The sequence below is a fragment of the Palaemon carinicauda genome, chromosome 6, assembly GCF_036898095.1.
Source record: "Palaemon carinicauda isolate YSFRI2023 chromosome 6, ASM3689809v2, whole genome shotgun sequence".
Taxonomy (NCBI): Eukaryota; Metazoa; Arthropoda; class Malacostraca; order Decapoda; family Palaemonidae; genus Palaemon; species Palaemon carinicauda.
In genome coordinates this window covers 8,295,332-8,315,786 of record NC_090730.1, presented here as the reverse complement: position 1 = coordinate 8,315,786, position 20,455 = coordinate 8,295,332, and the positions used below count along the sequence as shown (strand labels likewise).

Here is a 20,455-nt window from a genome sequence, read left to right as displayed (position 1 = left end):
TGAAGCCCAGCTGAACATTTGGTGAACTAATCACTCTTGGGGAGTGCGAAGAGCATGCCCAAACCATCTCCATCTACCCATCATCATGACCTCATCCACATATGGCAATCTTGTCACTGGAGGTACCTTTTTTTTTTTTTTTTAACACATGAACGTCCACAAGTAGCCTATACTATACATGGACTTCACCATGAGGCAATTACAAAAATCAGATAGAATAAACTATATAAGGAATAAAAGAAAATATAAAATAGTTTAGGATCAATATGTGAGTACATATTGTATAAACTATAAAATTATATCTGTCAATCTGTTCAAAAGAAAAGAAGGAGCAACAAGTTCGAATGACTAAGTTCCACTGAATGGACTCAGAAAAGATCATTCCACAATCTGATAACAGTGGGGATAAAACTTCTAGAGAACCGTGTCGTATTGAGGTTTATGAATGCAAAGGCATACTACAGTATCTACACGAGAACTTTAGAAAAAAAAAATTCTATAGGTTTGTAAAAGGACTACATAGCAATAAAACAATATTATAAAATGTAATTTATTAATTTAAACTTAATAAATAATTGTAAACAATGTACAAATATGAGGTATCATGCACAAAAGGTATATTATTCCATAAATTAAAAATACAAGAATAGTATACCTTAAAAATAAAAAGCAAATATTCAATAATCTTAAAGAGAGATTCTTGAGAGACTGGAAAATAATAAGTCAGATGATTATAATTTCCAGATTTACCATTCTCTACAACTCTTAAAACTTAATCCAAACAAATTTCCATGAAATGTTTTGTGTAATTGATTCCAGTCACTCTGGGAATATATGATTATCATAGATTTTCTGCTTTCACAAAGGACTGAAAATCATACAAAAATAAATGTCAATAAAATGCATTGATTAATGTTTGGTCAGATATTTTGTATCACCCTTAAATAAAACAGTAACATAAAAGCCATTATCACCTTGGTTTGTTAAACAAACTAGTTACTTCACCGATATATAACCTCTTAAAACTGACAATGCCTAAGATAACTTCATTTCTTATTTAATAAAAATAAAGCTCTACCTTGAAGTTCTATATTACATGAAAAAATTCCAACTTGAAGTTTTATTGATGATTTTTGTTTAATACCTGGTATGCACATGATATACTGTAAGTAAATTACTGCACATTATGATATATTAACAACTAACTTTAGAATGTCCAACATCTGAATTATGTACTGTAATTTGAGCTTCGACAATATCTGTAAAATTGATAAGTTGATTTCTTTTGGGTGGATGGATGGTGTGAAGAAAGCTCTGGGTGATAGGAGGATAGATGTGAGAGAGGCAAGAGCGCGTGCTAGAAATAGGAATGAATGGCGAGCGATTGTGACGCAGTTCCGGTAGGCCCTGCTGCTTCCTCCGGTGCCTTAGATGACCACGGAGGTAGCAGCAGTAGGGGACTCAGCAGTATGAAGCTTCATCTGTGGTGGAAATGTGGGAGGTTGGGCTGTGGCACCCTAGCAGTACCAGCTGAACTCGGCTGAGTCCCTGGTTAGGCTGGAGGAACGTAGAGAGTAGAGGTCCCCTTTTTTGTTTTGTTTCTTGTTGATGTCGGCTACCCCCCAAAATTGGGGGAAGTGCCTTTGGTATATGTATGTATGTATGTATAATTCATTCCCAGAACTCTTAAATGTAAATAATATAAGGATGACTATAAGTGTGACTAATAGTCAAAAGCTTCAAATCTAATTTTCAATAACGCTAACAAACCTGAAAATAAAATTCAAATGTGATTGAATTTATACATTATGTATAAATCCAATTACAAAACAATTGACCGTAACTTTCTAATTAACATTAAGTTACCATCTCTTAAGTAAATTTATTTTAGTTAAATTCATGCACATGATTTTCATTATTTACACAGTTTAACAAAACATTCTATTCAGCTGACCAACATACTCATGTCTGATAATTGTTGTTGTTGATTATCTGGCATTATAACATCAACGGTGATTAATGTCATGACTTACGACTGGGTTCAAATTAAAAGATATATATAAATTACCCACTAGCAATCAACTATTTAAACAATTATTGCGCAATATGAGAGTCAATATTAAATAAAGACGCTGACTGGGATCATTTAAAAGGCATCATAGTGTGCTTTGAACAGTTATTGCTATGCTCCTCACAATTCCTAAAGTCATTTTGTATATTCACATACAGAATTATGTGAAGCTGATGTTTTATACGATCATGCAGTGTGTCATACTGTAAGATGAATCAACGCCGGCTTTGTGAATGTCATAGAAATTTGGATCATTGACCAGGTTTAAAAACTACTTAAATCACAGCTAGAATTATTCATCCTTCAATAAAAGTTGCCTTTGATTCATTGCTAAGAGTTTTTAAGAACTGAAAGCAATTTTCAAAAGCATATGTATATTATCTAACATAGTAATTATCATTACCAAGTGTATCAATACCTGACAGTATCTCACAGTCCTGTCAGGCTGGCTTTAGCCTAAATCTCTGAGAACATGTGGATGTACCTTCCAATAAGAAAACAATATCATTAGCCATTGAAATAAACATAACAATAATAACAATAAATACAGTAACAACAATGACAAGCATATTAATATAACAACAATATTGCCTAATTCAATTACTGTACTTTAAACCAGAATGATGAGATACTTCCGGAATGCGGAAATACATAAATAGTAAAGCTTAATTATTTAAATAGGACATCTTCAATTTTTCCATCTTCTAAGTAAAGGGGGTGTGGTCTCAAACAGTGCATACATTAACAATATGTGTGGTTTATATTAAGATTTATATTAAAGATATTACAAAACTAGTTACATCAAGATGACAGTGAATTAAATGTCATCTTGACTATTGAACACATTTATAAAACATTCGCTCTATGATAAGTTTTGCATAACAATTATCAAACGAGGATTATTTACGTGAGATGATATCAAAAGAAAGATAAGTTTATAGTATTCCTGGCTGGAGATTGTTTTATATTGATAATAGCCAGTAATGAATATAAGCTTCAATCTATTAAAGAAAAAAATATAATGATATGAACATCAATAACAATATTGAGGTTTGCAAAGCAATCATACAGGAATAAAATTGCAATGGAAAACAATACCTGTGAAATGAATGAAGCATTTTTCTTATGATGGTAATCAAGAAAATAGTTATAATGTTGATATGAATTCAAGACTAAAAACTGCACTAATATTGGCTTGCTCTAAATAATAAAAAGCCATCAGTAAAATATGGATGCAATGTATATGAGGTATTCTGACAATTCAGGATTTGTTGTTGAAATGCCAAAGAACAAACACCAAAAAATCTTTTACATTGTAAATGATAACTATCATAATTACCTATCTAATACAAATGCTGTTTCACAATAAATAATACATCTCAAACTGTATTCTTCTTATAAACGCACTGATTAAGTTAATAACAAATTCGTAAACGCACTGATTAGGGTTATTAACATTAAATTTCATTACAAGTCACATGACTCTCTATTCCTGTTACACAAAGATATGATACAGATCATTCCAATACCTTTGAAGTATTTTCTAGTAAACCCATTTGTGACTACATACAGACAAAGTAGTAATGAGACTTAAAATTATAGATTCACAGTCTGAAAGGATAAAAATTCATGCCAAACAGGAGGTAAAGATGCTTTTGACAAGACTTTGAAAGATGATGGACCTAGGTGGCGAGTTAAGGCTCTACGGCAGACACTCGATAGTCGTGGTGGCTGGCGTGTTCCCTCCTGAAGAAGTGCTCTTATACCTAAATTCAGGATTTCACTTTCTATATCACCCCCCTGAACCAAACGGCGTGTACGAGCCCCAGCAGCTAATAGCAGAGCAATAGCACCCCACACTCCATCTCTGGCTGCAGATACCAAAGGAGTGTGTCCAAGGTCATCTTCTGTTTCAATATCAGCACCCGCAGTGAGGAGGAGACGGAGAAGACTGATTCGATGTTCGAGGACTGCGAGGTGTAAAGGAGTATGTCCTAAAGGGCCCTTAGAATTTAATGCTGTTTTTGTTGCAGACTCTAGCATTGCTTCTAGAACTCTTTCAGCGTCATGTCTTACACTTCGGATTACGATGTGAAGAGGGGTTTCCATATTCCTATTGGCTAACCCAACTGCAGATGTATTTGCTTCAGTTATAATTCGTACCACATCAGGTGTAATGCCAGTTCCAATTGCAGCATAATGCAAGGGAGAGTTGCCTCTGCTGTCAATAATACTTGGATCTGCTGATGCCCCAAGAAGGATCTTCACAACATCAGGATTGTTCGAGGCTGCTGCATGATGAATGACTGTGCATCCATCAGTATCAACAACATCAACATTTGCTCTATATGACAGCAGAAGTTCTACCAAGTCTGCAAGAGAATTAAAATTCAAAGAAGTTGGTAAATACTACTTGCTGTAGAGTTAAAAGATAAATTAAGAGAAAAAATATTGATAATGACCACATGCACACTACTGTATACATATTATATGGTTCTCTTGCTTAAGGGTACACTCGAGCACGCTATTCTATCTAATTTCTCTCTTGTTTTGTTAAAGTTTTTAGAATTTATATAGGAAATATTTATTTTAATGTTGTTATTCTTAAAATATTTTATTTTTACTTTTTTCCTTTCCTCATTGAGCTATTTTCCCTGTTGGAGCCCCAGGGATTATAGCATCCTGCTTTTCCAACTAGGGTTGTAGCTTAGCAAGTAATAATAACAATAATAATATAATCCCAAAAGAGTATATTTTTTAAGGTTGAAAAACTGTAGCTTTGTACTATACTCTAAATCTAATAATTTAACTCCTGCTTGGATTTTCATTCTGAGAAAAAAAAAAAAGTTCAGATATTTCACTGTTTGGAAATTATAACAAACATACTTAAACCTAACATCCTATCATAGCTAAGACCTTACCTATAAACTTTAAGATAACACATAAAAGCAGTGACCAAGACTTTTAACCCTTTTACCCCCAGGCTCTTTGGAAATTTCCAACCCTTAACCCCCAGGGGGTTATTTTTTTCCCAGCACATTTTGCAGTATATTTTTTTCAAATTGCTCTAACAGCCTTAATTTTTGTCATAGAGAGGTCAGGTTGGTCTCATTCTCTTGGAAAATGCCTGAATTTTCTCAAAAAATTATCAAAAATATGAAAAAAAAAAAAAATATAGCATTTTTTTGCAAGGACGTACCGGTACGTCCATGGGGGTAAAGAGATGGGTTTTGTGAAACGTACCAGTACGTCCTTTGGGGGTAAAAGGGTTAAATGCTATTCTGCGACAGAATGTTTCTATAGTATATAAATGAAAAAACAAAACATACATACTCAAGGTCAAATGATAACTTTTAAGGGTATTTGTTTAACTTCTTAATCTTTAAACAAATTCTATGTATCATGGTTACAAGATACAATGCATTGCTTCATAAATGCCTTTCTCAGGATTCATTACGAATATATTTAATAGGTGATGTGGCTCTATAGCAAAATGGCTCCCTGTCACTCACTGAGCACTCTTTTATACAAGTAACTTGCATAGAAAGTGGAATTTCTGTGAAATCTATAATTGTAAAACGATGCAAAAACATTTTGAAGGGCAATATTTTCTATCTGTGAAACCTTAACGGTTTCAATGTTCGTTATGATCGTAAACAAGTACAGGACATAAATTCAAAATTTTCTAAATAGCTATTGCTATAGTACATGCTAATTTGAGATTCTTAAACTTTATGCCTGTTATTTTCTTGGTGATACACTTGGGTGATAAAAGAAGACCAGACAACTTCACTACTGCAGATCCCACATTAATTGTAACCCAGCTTATTTATAAAGGATGTCTCTGTGGATGTGAAGTGAGATTGACACAAATGTCTGTATTCCAAGATGAGGAACTAGAAATAAAAAATGAAGAGAGAGAACTTGAAGTAAATAGAAGTGAATAAAGGATTATTTGAGAAAATTTCTCTACCTTCTATTTATATCTGTTGTTGAAGATAAACCACACAAGTAATATTAACAATGTACTTTGTCAGATGGTCCTAAACTGTTTGTAGCCAATACTGGCACAAGCAATCACAACAATTCATTTTGCTCATAACTACAACCACACTCCAGTTCGTAAAAAAAACCCTGTGAAACTCGAGGAATAAGTATAATCCTAGTTTGGTTAGGAGGTCCAAGGTTAAAAAGTAAGTTACTTTTCAATTATTTACTTTAAATTTGTGGCTACAGTCATCCAGTTCAACAGATGTCCCTCATAGTACTGTCCTTCACTAATGACCTTAGAACCATCTTGAAAAGGAAACCTGAGGAAGACATTTAGAAAAAGAAGTCAACCTGAAAAGTTGTATGCAAGACAAAGACCTGCAAAGTGTCCCCATAAACAAAAACTATGGTTGCCAAGTAAGGTGTTGGAGGGTGATTACTAGGCAGGCCCTAGCCTTGATTCCATAGTCTCAGACCTCCTCAGGTTCAGAAGTCTCGTGGATGTTGAGATGGCAAGCTTATACCAATTGTCAGAAACTAAGAAGGTTGGTCAAAAGTTATAGGTGGAATCTGGACCCTTGACCAATAAAAGCCCCTATAGTCATTACAGTATTCATGTGAGGAAAAAACCTAGCAAGGTTTATGCTATATGTAAATGAGTGGATTTTGGGGGATACCTGAGAATGAGAATGCCCATTCTATGCCTAAATATTAGTCAGACTGTACATAGAACAGTAAAATAAAAAGCTAAAAGCAACCTGTAAGACATGGTTTTAATACTGGTCACAGAAAAACTGTAAAAAACATGGATATCTAGCATACAGTATACAATTATAACCACATTTATGTCTGTAAACAATATAGGGCTACTCTTGAGAATGCATTTGCATATTTTATACTGTATTTGATGTTTAACCTCAAATAGCCAGTTGATTCACTTTAAATTCAAGAATATAATTTGCAATTATCCTTATTATTATCATCATTATTACCATTATTATTATTGTTGTTATTATTAATATGTTATTTTGATTATAAAATAAATTTTTGAACATACTTACCCGGTGAATATATAGCTGCAACTCTGTTGCTCGACAGACAACTCTAAGGAAAAACTCGCCAGCGATCGCTACACAGGTTGCGGGTGTGCCCAACAGCGCCATCTGTCGACCAGATACCCAGCTCTCATGTAAACAAAGACTCAATTTTCTCCTCGTCCCACTGCGTCTCTATTGGGGAGGAAGGGAGGGTCATTTAATTTATATTCACCGGGTAAGTATATTCAAAAATTTATTTTATAATCAAAATAACATTTTTCAATATTTAACTTAGCCGGTGAATATATAGCTGATTCACACCCAGGATGGTGGGTAGAGACCAGTAATATATGTTTACACTTTTATGAGCTAAGAGTTTTTTATTTCATTTTAGAAGTTATCAAAATAACAAAAACAAAATAAATAGGTACCTGGTAAGGAAGTCGACTTGAACAAGTACTCTGCCTTTTAAGTACGTCCTCCTTACGGAGCCTCGCGATCCTCTTAGGATGCTGATCGACCCCTAGGATCTGAAGTATCAAGGGTTGCAACCCATACAACAGGAACTCATCAAACCCCTAATCTAGGTGCTCTCAAGAAATGACTTTGACCACCCGCCAAATCAACCAGGATGCGAAAGGCTTCTTAGCCTTCCGGACAACCCATAAAAAAACTTCCGGACAACCCATAAAAAAACAACACTTCAAGAGACAGATTAAAAGGATAAGGAATTAGGGAATTGTAGTGGTTGAGCCCTCACCCACTACTGCACTCGCTGCTACGAATGGTCCCAGTGTGTAGCAGTTCTTGTAAAGAGACTGGACATCTTTCAAGTAATATGACGCGAACACTGACTTGCTTCTCCAATAGGTTGCGTCCATTATACTTTGCAGAGATATATTTTGCTTAAAGGCCACGGAAGTTGTTACAGCTCTAACTTCGTGCGTCTTCACCTTAAGCAAAGTTCGGTCTTCCTCACTCAGATGTGAATGAGCTTCTCGTATTAACAATCTGATAAAGTCTGACCACGCATTCTTTGACAGAGGCAAGGATGGTTTCTTAACTGAACACCATAAAGCTTCAGATTGGCCTCGTAAAGGTTTAGTACGCTTTAAATAGAACTTAAGAGCTCTAACAGGGAATAAGACTCTTTCTAGTTCATTGCCTACGATCTCCGATAAGCTGGGGATTTCGAAAGATTTAGGCCAAGGCCGAGAAGGCAGCTCATTTCTGGCTAGAAAACCAAGTTGCAGCGAACAAGTGGCTTTTTCTGACGAAAATCCGATGTTCTTGCTGAAGGCATGAATCTCACTGACTCTTTTAGCCGAGGCTAAGCATACCAGGAAAAGAGTCTTAAGAGTGAGATCTTTCAGGGAGGCTGATTGTAACGGCTCCAACCTGTCTGACATGAAGAATCTTAGTACCACGTCTAAATTCCATCCAGGGGTAGCCAAACGACGCTCGTTGGTGGTCTCAAAAGACTTAAGGAGGTCTTGCAGATCTTTATGTTTGGAAAGATCTAAGCCTCTATGCCGGAAGACCGATGCCAACATGCTTCTGTAGCCCTTGATAGTGGGAGCTGAAAGGGATCGTCCTTTTCTCAGGTATAAGAGAAAAACAGCTATTTGAGCTACAGAGGTACTGGTCGAGGATACAGAAACTGACTTGCACCAGTCTCGGAAGACTTCCCACTTCGATTGGTAGACTTTAATGGAAGACGCTCTCCTTGCTCTAGCAATCGCACTGGCTGCTTCCTTCGAAAAGCCTCTAGCTCTCGAGAGTCTTTCGATAGTCTGAAGGCAGTCAGACGAAGAGCGTGGAGGCTTTGGAGTACCTTCTTTACGTGTGGCTGACGTAGAAGGTCTACCCTTAGAGGAAGACTACTGGGAACGTCTACTAACCATCGAAGTATCTTGGTGAACCATTCTCTCGTGGGCCAGAGGGAAGCAACTAAAGTCAACCTTGTCCCTTCGTGAGAGGCGAACTTCTGCAGTACCTTGTTGACAATCTTGAACGGTGGGAATGCGTAGAGATCCAGATGTGACCAATCTAGGAGGAAAGCATCTATATGTATTGCTGCTGGGTCCGGGACTGGAGAGCAATAGATTGGAAGCCTCTTGGTCAGCGAGGTTGCAAAGAGATCTATGGATGGTTTACCCTAAGTGGCCCAAAGTCTCTTGCACACATCCTTGTGGAGGGTCCATTCGGTTGGAATTACTTGCCCTTTCCGACTGAGACAATCTGCTATGACGTTCAAGTCGCCTTGGATGAACCTCGTTACAAGGGAGATGTCTTGACCTTTTGACCAGATGAGCAGGTCCCTTGCGATCTCGTACAACGTCAGTGAGTGGGTACCTCCTTGTTTGGAGATGTACGCCAAGGCCGTGGTGTTGTCCGAGTTAACTTCCACCACTTTGCCTCGAAGGAGAGACTTGAAGCTTTTCAAGGCCAGATGTACTGCCAACAGCTCCTTGCAGTTGATATGCATGCTCCTCTGACTCGAGTTCCACAGTCCTGAGCATTCCCGACCGTCTAGTGTCGCGCCCCAGCCCACGTCCGATGCGTCCGAGAAGAGAACGTGGTTGGGAGTCTGAACAGCCAGGGGAAGACCCTCTCTTAGGTTGATATTGTCCTTCCACCAAGTCAGACAAGACTTTATCTTTTCGGAAACCGGGATCGAGACCGCTTCTAGCGTCTTGTCCTTTTTCCAGTGAAAAGCTAGATGGTATGAAGAGGACGGAGGTGTAGTCTTCCTAGTGACAAATTGTTCCACGGATGACAGCGTCCCTACCAGACTCATCCACAGCCTGACTGAGCAGCGTTCCTTCTTCAGCATCTTCTGGATGGATAGCAGGGCTTGATCTATTCTGGGGGCTGATCGTCTTGTTGTTCAGCAACGTCCTCATCAGAGGGTTCCTCATCCGAAAACTGATGAGGAAACGGCAACGGAGTGGGCAACGTCTGGCTCGCTGAGTCCGGTCGCACTGGTGCATGCGTGACGGAGCCGGACGCATCATCATGGAACTGCTGCACAGTCTGTGAACTGTCAACAACCATGGGTGCGCGAGGAAGCACAGCGTCAATCCGAGACTGTCTAGACCGTTTGGGTTGTGCAGTCAACACCCTACCGGGTTGCTGAGGTTGACGCACTGCGTCAAAACAAGTCACCTCTGCTGGTTGTTGAACGTCCTGAACGTCAACAACCACCTCCGAGCGTCGCTTAACGACAACGTGCGGCTGGCAACCCACACTGAGTCGCATCGGTGGAGGAACCACCTCAACTGGCAGACACGAGTAGGTTACCTCAGCGTCAACAGGGCGCACAACCGACCGGTTGGAAGGTTGTTGGCCAGAAGGTTCGGTAGCAACCTTCTCCGCATTAAAGTCCTCTATCAAGAACGCAAGCTTGGACTGCATGTCTTGCAGCAAAGCCCATTTAGGGTCTACGGGAGCAGGTGCGGCCACAGACGGGGTTAGCGACTGAGGCGGTACCGCTTTCCATCCCTGAAAGCCTTGTTTATGCATGACATAATTGTACAGCAAAACTTCAAAGGCTCGAAAACAGCTGTGAAGTTGACCTGTAAAAAACTTGGAGCGTCTCCTGGCCAGGCGCCAGGGAGAGTCTACGAGATTTGAGAAGTCTATCTGGGCAGAGGCATGAACTCCCAAGCCGAGAACTTCTCTCGTGTCATATCAGACTCTCGCTCTATAAGCCAGTTTAAAAGAAGGGAAAGCAAAGGCTGTATCCCCCAAACTCCTCCTGGTGAAAAACCAGTCGCCTAGCCAACGTAAAGCTCCCTAGGAGAGCGAGAGAGCACTAGCTTAAAAACAACGGCTTCGAAGTAGCTAGGCCTAGTGTAAGCTCTGACGTTTAGGCGAACGAGGAGCAGCAGTTACAAAAAGATCCGGACAAAGATCCTTAAAAAAATCATCATGATTTAATTAAAGTCCATAGGGGGCTAAGCAGCTTTAGGCTCCTCTCCATCTGACAGAGTCCTCAAGGGAATATCAGTAGGAGGGGGAACAGCAACTTCCTCATCTACAGGAACCTTGTCCGATAAAAGCTGAGTCTCAAGCAAGGGAGAGACCTACTGTGGTGGCAATGCTTTACAAGTAGAGTCCACACTCACTGGTGCATTAGTAGCGGACCAGAACGCAACGTCATGTAACTGCTTGACAGTCTGTGAACTGTCAACAACTGAACTGTCAACCACAACAGGTGCGTGAGGACGCACAGCGTCCACTCGAGACTGCTTTGACTGCCTAGACTGAGCAGTCAAAACAACTCTAGAATGCGGAGGTTGACGCACAGCGTCAAAACAAGTCAACTCCGATTGTTAGTGAACGTCTTGAACGTCAACAGGAGCATCAGCAAGTGGCCTAACGTCCAAATGCGGTTGAAAAACCACACGAGACCGCATCGAGTGTGGTTCTAAACAACCTGACTGACGTGACTTAGCTACGCCAACGTCAACAGTAAGCACAAAGGAACGTTAGGTTGGCTGAAAGCCAGGATATCGATGAGATAAACGGCTAGACTCAACGGACTAATCGGCAGAATAGTCTTCCATAAGGGAGGCAAGCATATACTGCATGTCTTGCCATACAACCCATTAAGGATCAACGGAAATGGTTGTGGTAAGAGACGAGGGTAACGTCTGTGACCGCAACACTTTGCCAACAAAAAAGACTCTCGGAGTCTGTGTTACGCTTTTGTTAGGCGGCGAGCAGTTATCCGATGACTGCATAGGGTCAGAGCTGTCCTAATGGCTGTAACCAGGACGCTGGACCTGTCTGAAAGGACTGACTTTCGCTTAAGGGCTTCGAAACCTTGTGACAGGTTTCTTATGCGAAAAGCCTTCGGATGACGAGGAGAAACAACGTCTCTCTCGTCTTATGGTAGGGGAGATCTTGGTAAGATACACCCGATACCATAGAGGGAAAACGTCTGTTCGTTGATCAAGGCCTCTCGAACCCATAAGTCGTTTGACATTACTTCTCCCCTGGGCTTGGGAGCATGCAAGAGGTCCCGGACTAGGTGAACGACAGGCACGAACAGACGAACCCTCGGACGCAACACTGTAACACTTTGCGCATATCACTTTATCACTTCGATTTTCTGTTTTGCACTTATTTCACTGAAATCGAAACTTTTACTGATTTCTACCTGAAACACGCAATTCTACCCTTCATTAAAAGGTAGTACTGTAATTGCGAAATCAGTCGTATAATGCAAGCTCATTAATACCAGCAAAAAACAGAAAACATATTTTAAGATAAAAAAAAAACATCAGTGGCTGGGAAAGAGACTAAACACTAGTTCCTATAAACTACGTTTTCAATCTCTCACCGCACATAGCCTGGGGACGAGAATAAAATTGAAACACTGCGTCTACTAAAAACGTTTTATCCTTCCTCCCCGTACAGAGACTAGGGACGAGAGTAACTCGAGAACAACGTTACCCGCCTGAACGGAACGTTTTCTCTCCTCTCTCTCCCTCCGTCTCTATCTCTCTCTCTCTTTCTCTCTTGATTTCGCACCTAAGAGAAGAGCCCAATTATATTTCGTCAAAAAAACATGTTATTTGACTAAAGGAAAAAACTGAAAGGTTTTTCAATTAAAAAGTTCCTTTAAAATAGAATTTAAAACATTTAAGCTAAGAAAGAATGAACAAAACGTCAGAATCGATTTACTCTTACTGCAAAGTGAAACCGTGATAGAGCGCATGTTGAACGTCCTGAACGTCAACAACTGCGTAGCATAAATAAACTAAACGTTAGTTCATCTTTGAAAACAGTACGAAGACTATCAAAGAAATTCTTTCATAAAATATTACATTTAAAAAGTTTTAAATCCTTAGCTCTTTAAAAGCTAATTACGATATAAAGGGCTCAACGTTGATTAACTTCGGTTTCCAAGTTAGGACCGCCTACTCTCAGGAAAGGTCGCATATAAACAAAACATTAAAATTTATTTTTATATGTTTATAATAAATGGAAAGTTAATCGAAGAGGCCTAATAAAGGCGGAGAGATATAAAATATATAGAGGAAAATCTATAAATAATTTATAACGTGATAAGATAATTACTAAAAGCCTAAACACACTTCCGTCTAAGGGAAGGGTCGGCCATTTAAAAGTGAAAGAAAGTCCATACTCTCTTTGTCACCATAATTAAATCTATCCAAAACGAGTTCAAGATTTAAGATGAAGATAAAACACCTGCATTGCGAAAGCTCAAAACTAGAATATAGTACTTCACCAATTAGATGTGAAAAACTCCAGTTTAGCAACAGCGAGTAAAGTACGTCTTGTCGACACCTCGACAGAGAGAAAATTGAGTCTTTGTTTACATGAGAGCTGGGTATCTGGTCGACAGATGGCGCTGTTGGGCACACCCGCAACCTGTGTAGCGATCGCTGGCGAGTTTTTCCGTAGAGTTATCTGTCGAGCAACAGAGTTGCAGCTATATATTCACCGGCTAAGTTAAATATTGAAAAATAATCCTTTCGGTAGAAGACCCTCTTTTATACATGTTGGAAGACAATGGCAGCCTCAGTGGCATCAATTTTATACGAACCCTCTTCTATTGATCTCATTTTTTTCTTCTCAACAGAACTGCAATTTGCCAGTAATTGTGATGCTTTCATTTTTTGAAAGGACATGGATATTCATCAGTAAATGATTCAAGTCTTTTACTTTTAAAGAGTACAGTACATATGAACAGTGGTTTACGTACTAGGTCCAGTGGCATACCAGAGCTTCATGGCTGTACTTGTATAAATCTGGGTTGGTCTCATTCTGAGAACTGAATTTTCACTGGCTGGGAATGTCCTGAGGGCAAAGGTAGTAGAGATCTCAGAAGGTGCACTCTGGGCCGAGCTCTGGGCCAGGTGATTGAGCAGTGAATAAGTCACGTGTGTGAGATTCCCAGTTATAGGAGTCTGTTCTCTGACTGGCCATGGCACTCGCTGGGAGAGTCTCTGTTTCAGGAGAGCTGCTACTTCGCTCATCAGAGCTATTATTGTTGGTGTTGTCTTGATTAGTATGTCTAATTGCAGTCAGGGGGCAGCACTCCTTCGGCAGGTAAGTACTGTAAGAGAAAAATTTCCTGCGTGGTGTTAGGGATAGTTGTGTCCTGCTGGATCAATAGTGGCTCCAGAATTCAAAGTCTCCTCCCATCTCGGGCACCGCTGATGATTTCACATTCGAAAGCATCATGATGGTCATCCTGATAGGGCATTGGTAACAGTAGACCACATTCATTCTCTTCAGACTGTCCCACACGGGAGGGGCTGGGTTATTTTTTATTACCAATTTTGGTTTTGGCACTTAGATAATAGATAAAGTTAGCTACGTGCTCTCTTGTACGGCGAAGATGTTGTTCCGTATGGTGTCCTTAATGGGTCTTTCATCTTGCTAGTATTTATGGTGTACTATTCCTCTGTAGTAAATGTTTACTTTTGTTGCGCTAATCATGTCATGTTGTTCAACCCCATACCAGGTGCTGAGGGCTTTTTGATTTCTCGATTGACCTGTCTGTTAAGATATCCGTTATTCACAAGGACCTGTGTAATACAGTTCAGTTCCTCATGGGTAGCCTTCTAGAAGGAGTAATGAAAGAGAGCCCTCTTCACAAAGGCCTTGATGATGGAGGCTTTGTATCTGGTACGGAATTCACTGTTACCATTAAGACAAAGACTAAGGTTAGTCAGTTTTGTAGACAGATGTATGGAACCCAGTTTTGATGGTTTTGACCAGGACATCTAGGAAAGGGAATTGCCCATTGTGGCGGTGCTCCAGCATGAATTACAGGGAGCTGCACTCCTCAAGGGTACAATGGAGTTCCTCGATGTCCCGGGAGAAAGTGGCCTTAATGAAGGTGTCATCAATTTATCTCATTTATACGCGAGAAAAGGCATTCTTCTATTATTCCCATACTGTATAGAAGTTTGCAAAATGTAAACATGGTGGTGATCCCATGGCAATGCCATCCTTTTGAATATATGTATGGCACCTGTGGGTTGTGAAAGGGGCTTTCTTTGTACATATCTCTAAGAGTGTATGGAAGTTATTATCTGGGACATTGAGGGGTGGTGTAGCTGGGTCCCTGTAGATACAGTCCATCATTAAGGTGATGGTGTTATTGACAGGGAAGAAATTAAACAGACTTGACGTCCAGGGAAGCGATGACACCGTCGCCAGAGGAATCTCTTATTACTATTATTATTATCATCATTAATATTATTACTAGCCAAACTATAACCCGAGTTGGAAAAGCAGGATGCTAAAAGTCCTAGGGCTCCAACAGGGAGAGTGCCCACTGAGGAGAAATGAATGAGAATTAATGGATAAAAACTGTAAAATATTTTAAGATCACTAACAACATTGAAACAGTTCTATTACATATAAAATATATAAAGAGACTTATGTCAACAAATTCAACATAAAAAAAGTTGCAGCAAAAGTTCCACCAATTTAACTGCGAGATTAAGCAGATCATTCTACAATCCTACTCATTCTTTTACTTCTTCCTATAAGGAATATTATGACTGCATAACATGCTTTGATGACAATCAACGGTTTAGCCATGAGTTTTGGTAATATACAAAAGAAAGCAAGTTGCTTTGCAGGAAGCCAAATACATTATGTTGAAAGGCATTGGAATCTTTTTAAAAGTACCTGAGTAAACAAGATGGCCAGCATTTTCCTGTAAGGAGAAAAAAACCCACATTTTTATACCAAGACCATGACAGATCAAATAAGACTACTAAGAAGTATCAGGCCAATACTATGACCTAATATCTAGTTTTCACTCGTATAATTCTATTTTACAGAAGAAATCACACTCTGAAAAACTGCTCAAATAAAAAAGAACAGTAAAAGTAAGACCAGGTGGTGGGAAAGGTTAAGTATTTGGTGAGAGCTTCAAACAACATCTGATTCTAAGTTTCGTTTGTACATATTTATAATTTCTTGACTGCTTTCCACATCATGTGTGATACTGTACTTGTAACCTATTATTCTATAATACAGCACATACTTGAAAGCTTCAATCTATTATTTCTTTCTTCTTTTGCCTAAAAATTTGCATTCTTTTTCTTCCCCTAGTTTTACATCTATATTACATTACTAATGGGGAGGCTTATAAAGTACAGTGATATAAATAACTAAAAAGAAAAGGTAGATATAAAACATTTATACACTACAAATTCTTGAAACAATTAGTATCTTTCCTAGCTATACGAACCTGTGTCATTATAAGGGTTTACTTCTAAATCATTAGGCTACAACCAGAAAGAAAGATTACTTGGGATGCTAGTAACACACTGAGGTTATCAGCTATTCACCCACACTGCAAGCAGGTGCTGCAGCCTCAATGAAGACTTGAGGGATTGAATGAGGTGTGGTATCAAAATAAAGGACTCAGGTTTATATAGCTAGGAAAAATAAACATTGTTATAAAAATTTGCAGTTTGTTCCTGCGCGAATAAACATTCGTCATTTATTGGAGGAGTCTTCCTTAGGTGAGAGGAAGTCTTTAAAGTTCAACGGGCATCTGTTTAGCTCTAATCCAGCTATATACTAATGATATCTGAGACTGTCTTGTATGAGAGGAAGGGGCTAGATATCTGTCTCAAGGTAAAATAGAAGTCATTGACATGACAAGATTTACATTTGGTTAGAAAAAGGAAATTGTATTATAAATCAATCTAACTTACAACTAAATGTCTTCTTGTGACCATATCCCTGAAATTTGCTCTCCCTTAAAAGGTGAGCTTCCCAGCATTGGCAAGAAATGCTGGAGGAGGAATTTGGCCTATGAGTCTCTGCCAAGAATGATCTGGGAGAGCTCCCCTTTAAGGAAAGCGACCTGCCACTTGTCCAAGTCTTAGTACTCTGTCTGATGTTGGATATGCTCTGGCTCAGCCAAGTCTAAATCCATGCCTAGGTAATGAAGACAATCATTGAGGATTGAGATTGAGATTGGACTTCTCTAGATTCAATTGGATCCCCAAGTCTGAGCAAAAATCGAGTAGGAGATACCTGTGGAGTAAAAGTTATACCTTTGAATCTGCTAGAAGCCAATTGTCTAGATACCTCAGATGATTGATCCTCATGGTGTGGGCCCAGGCTGTGTCCAGGGAGAACAGATGAATAAAGACTTAAGGTGCAGTGGACAGTCTGAAACAGAGCACCTTGAATTGGTAGATCTTGTCTCCAAAAGGGAATCTCAGGAACTAACTGGATCTGTGATGGATAGGAATCTGAAAGTAGGTATCTTTCAGATCTATAGTTATCATGAAGTTGTTCTTTCTGATGGCCTGAAAAGCTGTGTTTAGGGTCTCCACTTTGAACCTGGTTTGGAGTACAAACTGGTTCAAGTAAGAAAGGTGTATGACAGGTTTACAGCCTTCTGACAGCTTCTCCACTCAGAAGAGGTTGCTGAAAAACCATGGAGACCTGAATTAAACCTCCTCTACGGCAAACTTGGAAAGCATCCGAGACGCTTCCTTCTCTAAGAGTAGGTCTTTCCGGGATCCTTTCGAATAAATTGGGGAATCATATGAGTCATAGTCAAGGGAGGGTGACAGTCTGTGACTGGGACGCGATACCATGAACGGAGAACATCTGTCCCGGGATCAGCCCCGAAGAACTGCAACCTTGTCCATTGACTTTGAAGGCCCTACATGTGGTGACTCGGGGATTTGCCCTCCTCATGGGAGCCACAACAGCCTCTGTTCTTGCACCCAGAGTAGTATCCCCTCTGGTGAAAGGATGGGTTCTGATCCTGCTTCCTGACAGTCTGAGTGCCAGAGGGTTCTAGTAACATGAGGAGCTGTCGCACCTGCTTGATAGGAGAGGGTTTCTGTAGAGTTGTGAATTAACGAACACCATACTAATCCCTGCAAAAATCACAATTGAAAAATACGAGCACCGCTTACCATGGCAACTCGTACACAAAGGATGAGGGTATACCTCATCTCGACTCATGAAGGTACTACACGGGTGACCTTCAAGGCCAGGGCAAGTTCACACTACCTTGAGCACCACTCATAATTACAAATACACAAGGAAGGAAAAGCACAAAGGTTATGCACAACACAAGATGGAAAGTGATGCTCTTGCCTGCAATGTTACTAGCATCCCAAGAATTCTTTCTTTCTAGTCGTAACCAACCGATTTTGGAGTAAACATTTATAAATGACGAGTGTTTGTATCCTCGTAGGAACAAATGTGAATTCAAATTAAAACAGGAAGATACTACTGCATCCAACAAGTTGGAAACAGCTATGCATTACCCATTATCAAACAATAACTTAGAAATAGCACAAAAGCCATCTTATTCCCTAGAGCTTTGTTTAAAACTAGATTCTCTCATAGGTTATGAAGTCTCCAATCAATTCACCTTATAAATGACATATCCAATACAAATACTGTAAAAGGATAATCTCATAGTTGAATTGGGTTCAAATTTCCAGCAAATGTTTTTATGTTGAACAGGTTAAGATAAATCTCTTTTCATAGTTTAAAGTATTTTATATTTTTTTGATTCATTACTTCTCATATACTGTATAGTTTAATAATTTCCTTATTTCCTTTCTTCACTGGGCTACTTTCCCTGTTGGAGCCATAGGCCTTGTAGCAACCTGCTTTTCCAACTAGGGTTACAACTTGTTTAGTAACAATAATAATAACAGCCCTTCAGCTAACTTGGACGTGATTCCACTTACTTAAACCTGCGAACCTCTACCCTTAGTTTGCAAGGATATTTTATGGTATCCTTCCTGTAAACTTAAGAGCTCGCCCTAGGTTTCACCTCCTTGATTTGGGGACCATAATAGCACCTCAATTCCATCAGTCACAGAATGTCTTGTGACTATGCAAGGCAAGAATATCAATTTCCTTTATGAATACTTAATAATCTACAATGGTGACTGCCTCCGTCACTAAAGGAGTTAAAATTCCAATCCAGCATTTTGGTCTGGAATACTGTCTGAACAGTACCTTACAAGAGAATGTATTTGTAAGACAATGGTTTGTTTCTTGTATAATATACATATTCTTTTTCATAGCAATAAACTTTCACTTTAAGACTGTTTAAATAAGAATAGTCTTGAAAGCTTAAAAGCTTTGGAAAAAAATCAGCAGTGAAAGAGAGATGAGTACTGCATATGGCCTTCATCTTCAGCAAACAAAGACCAATATCAACATGAAAAGGTCCTACTTAGTTACAAATTAGTAAAAAAATTTGCTTTCTGTCACTACTTACCAGAGTTGCCCCTCATCGCTGCCAAGTGAAGGGGTGTGTGTCCTTGGTTGGTGCGTGCATTGACATTGGCTCTCGCCCTCAAAAGAAGAGCAGCTAAATCGGGATAAGTGTGACTGCATGCAATGTGTAAAGGGGTCACCCCATCTGAGTCTCCCTGGTTAATGCTGACTCCTCTCTCAACTAACAGTTGAACTGAAAAAAGAAATGTATTTTTACTTCCTCAATCAAATGCTTAAACATATTCTGAAGTCAAATACAATAAATGTTATTTAACTCACTTAAAAAAGCACGATATCCACCTTACAACTTTTACCACGTAATTCATATACAATGAGGTATTCAAAAGTAGTAAGCTTAAATATAATACTAAAATTATTAATGGTATCAATACGCACTTGGCAACCTGTCTGTGATGCTGCAAAGTCATAATGCCTTCGAGTATGCCTAGTATCATAGAGGTGGGCATACAAATAGGTCTATGGCGGGGAAACTCCACATAAAACACTGGCTTGTATGCCCTTAAGAGCTATCACTAAACTGGATGTTCCTACACAAACACATCTAATATTTTACCTACACTGGTAAATTTATAAAAATCTGTAGGAGAAAGAATATGACCAGGTGAGATCTATAAGTGGTTTTATTTGCTAAGCCTCTCAGCTCATAGCCAAACCACTAACAAATCTGCTTGCTAGCTAGACTGATATAAGTAAAGCACAACCTCTGATAAAAGCATGCCTAACATAACACACACATAAACCTATCAAGTATAAATATTGCATGTACAGTACGTGATGAAACAAAATACAGTAGCTTACATAGCACACTGACCAAAACAATGACACTGGACACAAATATAAGCCCACGGATGTATCCTCCCCAAGGAAGGGAGGAGATAGGTATAAGACATCCAGTACTGATACAGATGGGACCACTTGCTGTGCAACTATCATATGGCAATGGGAGAATGATTAGATCAAATAGGCAGTAGGACTGTGCCAGGTAAATCTTTCTACAGATATTAATGGAGGTAATGAGACAACAGCCATTTTCTACTATAGCTTTATGGAAAAAAAAAATAAT

General features: G+C 39.2%; 1 protein-coding gene across 5 annotated transcripts in view; it reads right to left on the bottom strand.

The window, feature by feature from the left end:
• Nucleotides 1–574: 574 nt before the first annotated feature.
• LOC137642414 (ankyrin repeat and protein kinase domain-containing protein 1-like) overlaps nt 575–20,455 on the bottom strand; it is an 82,262-nt gene continuing 62,381 nt past the window's right edge. For all 5 annotated transcript variants that reach the window (XM_068374965.1, XM_068374963.1, XM_068374964.1 and 2 more), the window contains 2 exons: nt 19,373–19,564; nt 575–4,443 (listed from right to left, as the gene is read on the bottom strand). In XM_068374965.1, the coding sequence (XP_068231066.1) occupies nt 3,668–4,443; nt 19,373–19,564 (968 nt within the window). In that variant the 3' untranslated portion in view covers nt 575–3,667. The remainder of the gene's footprint in view (nt 4,444–19,372; nt 19,565–20,455) is intronic.